Source organism: Piliocolobus tephrosceles, chromosome 13 (assembly GCF_002776525.5).
Source record: "Piliocolobus tephrosceles isolate RC106 chromosome 13, ASM277652v3, whole genome shotgun sequence".
Lineage (NCBI taxonomy): Eukaryota > Metazoa > Chordata > Mammalia > Primates > Cercopithecidae > Piliocolobus > Piliocolobus tephrosceles.
The window spans coordinates 56,843,874-56,851,802 of NC_045446.1; the positions used below are offsets into that span (position 1 = coordinate 56,843,874).

The following is a 7,929-nucleotide window of genomic DNA, read 5'->3' on the forward strand; positions in this document are numbered from 1 at the left end:
CTCATGTGGAATAGTACCCGAGACGATTTCTGAGATGATCAAAAAGGATATGTAAATCACCTGGCACAAAGTGATTTACATGTGACGGTTCCTCTTCGTATCATTAGCTGGATTTGTTTCCTTATCTGAATTAGGAGACTTTTAGCTTTGCAATCCATGTGTGACTGAGGCCAGCAGGCTGACATGTGAGCCTTTGAGCCATTGAGTGTAGATTTTTTTTACCTTCTTGCCATACCACAGCAGTTCCAGCAAATGTGCTCCAGCTTTCTATAGATTCACACAGCCAGGGACAGGCTCACTTTTAAAACTTAAAACTTGGCCGGGCACAGTAGCTCATCCAAGGTGGGTGGATCACCTGAGGTCAGGAGTTTGAGACTAGCCTGGCCCACATGGTGAAACCCCATCTCTACTAAAACTATAAAAATGAGCTGGGCGTGGTGGCGGGCGCCTGTAATTCCAGCTACTTGGGAGCCTGAGGCAGGAGAATTGCTTGAACGCGGGATATGGAGGTTGCAGTGAGCCGAGGTCATGTCACTGCTCCCTAGCCTGGGCAACAGAGGGAGACTCTGTCTCCAAAAAAATAAAATAAATAAAAATTTAAAGTTTTTTTTCTTAATCCATCTATCTAAGGAGGCATACAGAGCCTAATAAAGAATGTGTGTGAGAGGGAAAGAGGAAGGGAGCCGGGACAGAGAGAGAGAGAGACAGAGAGTCTGAGAAAGAGAGAGAGAGAGAGATTGAGAGATTAACACACCCACATACCTTCCTACCCATTTGCCAACACAGTCACGTGTCACCTGACGAAGAGGCAGTGGGGAATGACTAGGAAAATTCCCGTGCTCTTTCATCTGCTTGTCCTTCTTGGGGCTTTGCACATGTATCTCGTCTCTCCCTGGCCTCCGCTCTGTAGCTTGCCAAGCCCCCAGAAAGCAGGGTGGGCCTCTCAGCAGTGGACCTCTCCTTTTGCCTCCTTCTCCAGGTGACTGGTCTGCTGGTCTGGACTTGATCCTTCCCCCAGATCACCATGGCCATGACCAAGGCCAGAAACCCCCGGGAGGCATTGCTCTGGGCCTTGAGTGACCTTGAGGAGAATGATTTCAAGAAGTTAAAGTTCTACTTACGGGATACGACCCTGTCTGAGGGCCAGCCCCCACTGGCCAGAGGGGAGTTGGAGGGCCTGATTCCGGTGGACCTGGCAGCATTACTGATTTCAAAGTATGGAGAAAAGGAGGCTGTGACAGTTGCCCTCAAGGTCTTGAGGGTCATGAACCTGTTGGAACTTGTGGACCAGCTCAGCCACGTTTGTCTGCATGGTGAGTGTGGAGCGGGGTAAGGGGAGGGCAGGACGGCACTGGGACTCCCCTCCCCCCATGGCATTTGCAGAGCTGCCTGTAGCCTGTAACTTATGCCTTCTGTCACCTTGCCCTCTAGTCCCCAGTGCCCCAGAGTCCTTGGTGGTCTCCACCTGAGGGTTCCAACAACTGTCAGGAGGGGGATTGAGCCAAAGCTGGGGATTTAAGAAAATACTAGTCTTTCTTCCCCACCTCCTACCTCCAGTTGCAGTGGCAGAGAAGGAGAGTCTGAAGAAAGGGGCTTGGAGACTGGGAGGGTGTTGGTAAAGGGATTTCCACTAACCAGAAGAAATAGCATCAGGATGTAGGAGTCAGACCTGTCCCTAGCTGCTTCCTGGCAGGCAGCTCAGGCTGCTTCTAAGTCTTCTGTGCCCCTGATCTCTCAAGGAACCACACTACAGAATGGGTGGGTGTGGAACCTCATGGCCTCCTGGTTCTTCCTGTGGGTGCCTGGAGGGAGGGAGGGATCTTTTGGTGTCTGTGCTCCCTCTCATAGGCTCCTTTCGTGCCTGAAAGCTCCTCTGCTACATACAAATGGGAGGGTTTCATGGACCCAGAGTCATGGCTCTTGCTGAGAAGCTGGTTTATCTTTAGCATTTGGCTTGTCCTTTCCCAAGAACAGGCTTATTTTAGTACCTTTTGTGTTGCTATAAAGGAATACATGAGACTGGGTAATTTATAAAGAAAAGAGATTTATTTGGCTCATGGTTTGGCAGGTGGTACAAGAGGCATATTGTCAACATTGGCTTCTGGTGAGGCCTCAGGAAGCTTTCAGTTGTGGAAGAAGGCAAGATCAGAGCTGGTGTGTCACATGGCAAGAGAGGGAGGAAGAGAGAGGGGAGGAGGTGCCAGGCCCTTTTAAACCACCAGCTCTTGTGTAGCTAATAGAGCAAGAACTCACTCATTACTGTGGGGAGAGCCCCAAGACATTCATGAGGGATTTGTCCCTATGACAAAAACAACTCCCACTAGGCCCTACCTCCAACACTGGGGATCACATTTCAACCTGAAATTTGGAGGGGACAAACATCCAAACTATATCAAGGCTCCTATCACTTCACCATCCTCAGACATCCCTTTCCTTTCCCCTCTCTTTGTCCTCACCTCTTCACATGGAGACATTTCACATGAACACTCAGACATTGACGCATTCTCACACAGGCATTTTGCACTTACATGTATTCTAACACACACTTGCTGATGCACACTGACATACCTTCCTTGCACAACAGTACTGGAAGGTCCATGAACACATTCCATGAGCACATGTGGATACCAGCATTCATGCACAAATATCTACACACAGAACACACCCTTGCACACTCATACAGATGTGTATGTGCATACTATGCCTGCACACACACACTCATGCACACATACAGTGGCCCTTCCCCATGAAGCCAGAACTATAATCTCAGGGAGATCCAAGTTGGAGACATAGAAGAAGACTAATGAGCAGAGTCAGTTTGGAGGGGCCATTTTGCCTTTTAAAATTCCCATTTCACCACCTAACATCCCATTTGTTTGGCTCAGATTACAGAGAAATATACCGAGAGCACGTGCGCTGCATAGAGGAGTGGCAGGAAGCAGGAGTCAATGGCAGATACAATCAGGTGCTCCTGGTGGCCAAGTCCAGCTCAGAGAGCCCAGAATCATCTGCTCACCCTATCCCGGAGCAGGAGCTGGACTCTGTCATGGTGGAAGCTCTATTTGATTCAGGGGAAAAGCCCTCCCTGGCCCCATCCTTAGTTGTGCTACAGGGGTCTGCTGGCACTGGAAAGACCACTCTCGCCAGAAAAATGGTGTTGGACTGGGCCACTGGTGGTCTGTACCCAGGCCGGTTTGATTACGTCTTTTATGTAAGCTGCAAAGAAGTGGTCCTGCTGCTGGAGAGCAAACTGGAGCAGCTCCTTTTCTGGTGCTGCGGGGACAATCAAGCCCCTGTCACAGAGATTCTGAGGCAGCCAGAGCGGCTCCTGTTCATCCTGGATGGCTTTGATGAGCTGCAGAGGCCCTCTGAAGAAAAGTTAAAGAAGAAGGGTTTGAGTCCCAAGGAGAGCCTGCTGCACCTTCTAATTAGGAGACGTACACTCCCCACATGCTCCCTTCTCATCACCACCCGGCCCCTGGCTTTGAGGAATCTGGAGCCCTTGCTGAAACAAGCACGCCATGTCCATATCTTAGGCTTCTCTGAGGAGGAGAGGGCGAGGTACTTCAGCTCCTATTTCACGGATGAGAAGAAAGCTGACAGTGCCTTCGACATTGTACAGAAAAATGACATTCTCTACAAAGCGTGTCAGGTTCCAGGCATTTGCTGGGTGGTCTGCTCCTGGCTGAAGGGGCAGATGGAGAGAGGCAAGGCTGTCTTAGAGACACCTAGAAGCAGCACTGACATCTTCATGGCTTACGTCTCCACCTTCCTGCCGCCCGTTGATGATGGGGGCTGCTCCGAGTTTTCCCGGCACAGGGTCCTGAGGAGTCTGTGCTCTCTGGCCGCTGAAGGGGTTCAGAACCAGAGGTTCCTATTTGAAGAAGCTGAGCTCAGGAAACATAATTTAGATGGCCCCAGGCTTGCCGCTTTCCTGAGTAGTAACGACTACCAATTGGGACTTGCCATCAAGAAGTTCTACAGCTTCCGCCACATCAGCTTCCAGGACTTTTTCCATGCCATGTCCTACCTGGTGAAAGAGGACCAAAGCCGGCTGGGGAAAGAGTCCCGCAGAGAAGTGCAAAGGCTGCTGGAGGCAAAGCAGCAGGAAGGGAATGATGAGATGACCCTCACTATGCAGTTTTTGTTGGACATATCGAAAAAAGACAGCTTCTTGAACTTGGAGCTCAAGTTCTGCTGCAGAATTTCTCCCTGTTTAGCGCAGGATCTGAAGCATTTTAAAGAACAGATGGAATCTATGAAGCACAACAGGACCTGGGATTTGGAATTCTCCCTGTATGAAGCTAAAATAAAGAATCTGGTAAAAGGTATTCAGATGAAGGATGTATCGTTCAAGATAAAACATTCAAATGAAAAGAAATCCCAGAGCCAGAATTCATTTTCTGTCAAAAGCAGCTTGAGTCATGGACCTAAGGAGGAGCAAAAATGTCCTGCTGTCCGTGGACAGAAGGAGGGCAAAGATAACATAGCAGGAACACACAAGGAGGCTTCTACTGGAAAAGGCAGAGGGACAGAGGAAACAGACGAGGAAGTTAGGTGCAGTGGGATGGGAAGCAGAGAAATGGGGACAATCACGCTGAAGGATTGGAGGAATGAAGGGGTGAAGGGACAGACATGAAGATGGGGAAAGACAGACAGAGTTAAAAAGGATGGAGAGAAGAGAATCAAGACTAATGGGTACTAGAAGGAGTGAAGGACAAAGGAATGATTAGAAAAGAGAATTAGATTTGAGAGGATCAGAAGATATAAACATAGGACCTGGGCAAATGTGTAATGAGTCCTTAGGAACAGCCCCACGCACCACCAAGGTCTCTAGTACCCTCCCCAGAGGCTTGTCTATAACTTCCTACGGTATAGAGTACCGTTTCCATAGCTCTTCTTATATATTAAAGTTAATGACCAAGCATTTGATTCTGACATTTGACTCTTTCCTAGACAATAAACTATTTCCTGCTTATTTCAGAGAAGGCTTCTGAAAACATTTCCAGGAATCGCTTTTACAGCCTAAAGCTATAGGGATACAGACATGTAAGAAAGGCAAGGATTATACATTTTGAATTCATCATGCTGTGTCCAGACCTGTGCAAAATCCTGGCATAGAATAGTGTGTAGTAAAGGTTTATTGAACGTATGTCTAGGGACCTCTTTGTCCTTAATCTGAAATTAAGATAAGTTTATATAATTAAAGATTTTGATACATGGATGTTGGTATTTGGGAGAAGGAAAGGATAAATTTGGAGTTACATACCAAGGCTCCACCAGATGAAAATAGTGCCTGACTGTGGATTTCACAGGCAACAAAAGCAAATGTAACACAAGAACTTATATTGGTGTTATAAGCATGTCAAAATTATGCAAGAGATAATATAACATTTATGGGATAGAAATAATAAATATAAATTACTTATAGTCATTATTGCTAGTTGAATATGCATATAATATCACTGATGTGAAAATCAGTGTGTTTTACTGGAAAGATTAGGAACACTGGTTCTAATAAACCTGGTTCTAAATATTGGATCTAAATACTGGATCTGCCATTTTCCAGCTATATACCTTTGCTCAATTACTTATCTTTTCCAAGCATCAGTTTTAAAAAATTTATAAAATAAGAATTGTAATATTTATAATTTGGGAAAATATAAGGTTTAGACCTACTACTGCTACTGCTACTAGAGTAGCAGAAACAATGATGATAATAAAAGTTAACACATTTTAGAGCTCTTCTTGTGTGCCAGGCTTTGGGCAAGCATTTACATACACATACAGTTTAGCTTTCTCCCATTTTAAAAATGTACATAAATGTTCTATTGTGTCTTGGCCTCTTTCTCTCAACATCTAGTTTTTATATGTTACATATAATGTTTCCATAATCATTTTGAATGTCTTTTTCTGCACATATATATTCATTTGTGTTGGATATACCTAGAACTGGAATTTCTGGGTCAAAGGATATGTATGTCTTTGGCTATAGAAGATAAAAGTGAACAATTTTTCAAAGTGGTTGTATTAATCTTCTTTAATAAATAGTGTGTAAGAGTTACCACTATTCCAAATCCTTGTCAACACTTAGTATTGTCAATCTTTTCATTTTAGCTATTCTTGTGGTTATGTAATGGACTCTAATCATGGTTTTAATTTGCATTTTTCCTATGAGTAATGAGGTTGTCTATACAAACCTTTACTGGCTATTTAGATATACCCTTTGGTGAAATGACTATTAATGTTTTTTATTCATTTAAAAATGTTAACAATATCTCTCATGAGCATATATGCAAAAATCCTCAACCAAATATAAGCAAATTGAATCCAACAGTGTATAAAAAGAATTATATATTATGACCAAGTGAGATTTATTTCAGGTATATAAGGCTAGATCAGTATTTAAAAATTAATGTAATTTATCACATCAACAGGCTAAAGAAGTAAAATCATATGATCATATCAATAGATGCAGAAAAACATTTCCAACATCTATTTATGATAAAAATTCTCAACAAATTAGGAATAGAGGGGAACTTCTTCAGTTTGATAAACAACATCTACGAAAGCCCTATGGCTAAAATCATACTTAATTGTGAGAAGGTAGATGCTTTCTCCATAAGATTGGGAACAAGGCAAAGATGCCTTTTCTCACTGCTCCTATTCAACTTTGTGCTGGACATCCTAGCAATGCAATGAAAGAAGAAAAGGATGCAGCCATAAAAAAGAATGAGATCATGTCCTTTGCAGGGACATGAATAGAGCTGGAGGCCATTATCTGTAGCAAATTAATGCAGGAACAGGCAACCAAATACCACATGTTCTCACTTATAAGTGGGAGTTAAATGATGAGAACACATGGACACATAGAGGGGAACAATACACATTGGGGCCTATTGAAGGCTGAAGGGTGGGAGGATCAGGAAAAATAACTAATGGGTAGTAGGCTCAATACCTGACTGATGAAATAATGTGTACAACAAACCCCCGACACAAGTTTACCTATGTAACAAACCTGCACATGTGCCCCTGAACTTAAAATAAAAGTTAAAAAAAGAAGAAAAGGAAATAGAAGATATAGTGATTGGGAGGGAAGAAATAATCTGTCTTTGTTCACAGACGACAAAATTGCCTATGTAGAAAATGTCAAAGAATTTATTTTTTAAAACCCTCTGGAACTAATAAGTAATTATAGTAAGACTGAAGGATACAAGGCTAGTATGCAAAATTCGATTGCTTTCTTATATACCAGCAATGAACACAACACCATCTACCTTAGCACCAAAAAATACTTACATATACACCTAATTAAATATGTGCAAGGTATCTATGAGGAAAATGACAACACTCTGAGGAAAGAAATTAAAGAAGCTGTAAATGAATGGGAAGATTTTCCATGTTCATGGATAGAAAGACTTAATATTGTTAAGATGTCAGTTTTCCCCAACTTGATCTGTAGATTCAATGCAATCCCAATCAAAATTCTAGCAAATAACTTTGTGGACATTGATAAGCTGATTCTAATGTTTATGTGCAAAGGCAAAAGACTTAGAACAGCCAATAAAATATTGAAGAAGAAAGTTGGAGGAGTGCTGCTATCCAACTTCTTCCTATTATAAAGCTACAGTAATCAAGACAGTATGGTATTGTTAAAATAATAGAGAAATCAGTGGAGTAGAATAGAGAACCAGAAACAAACCTACACAAAAATAGTCAATCGATCTTAGACAAAGGAGCAAAAGCAATTTAATGGAGAAAGTTTACTCTTTTCAACAAATGGGGCTGAAACAACTGGACATCCACATGTAAAAAAACGAATCTGGATGTAAAATATAAAAGCACTAATATAAACTGCTAGAAAACAATATAGGAGAAAATATAGGTGACCTTGGGTTTGATGATGCCTTTTAAGATATAACACCAAAA

General features: G+C 42.9%; 1 protein-coding gene across 1 annotated transcript; it reads left to right on the plus strand.

Moving 5' to 3' along the window:
• Positions 1 to 867: 867 nt before the first annotated feature.
• NLRP10 (NLR family pyrin domain containing 10) lies at positions 868 to 4,639 on the plus strand. The gene is made up of 2 exons (XM_023189901.1): positions 868 to 1,313; positions 2,886 to 4,639. The coding sequence occupies exons 1-2, from the start codon at positions 1,025 to 1,027 to the stop codon at positions 4,637 to 4,639; spliced, it is 2,043 nt and encodes a 680-aa protein (XP_023045669.1). The 5' UTR covers positions 868 to 1,024.
• The last annotated feature ends 3,290 nt before the right edge of the window (positions 4,640 to 7,929 follow it).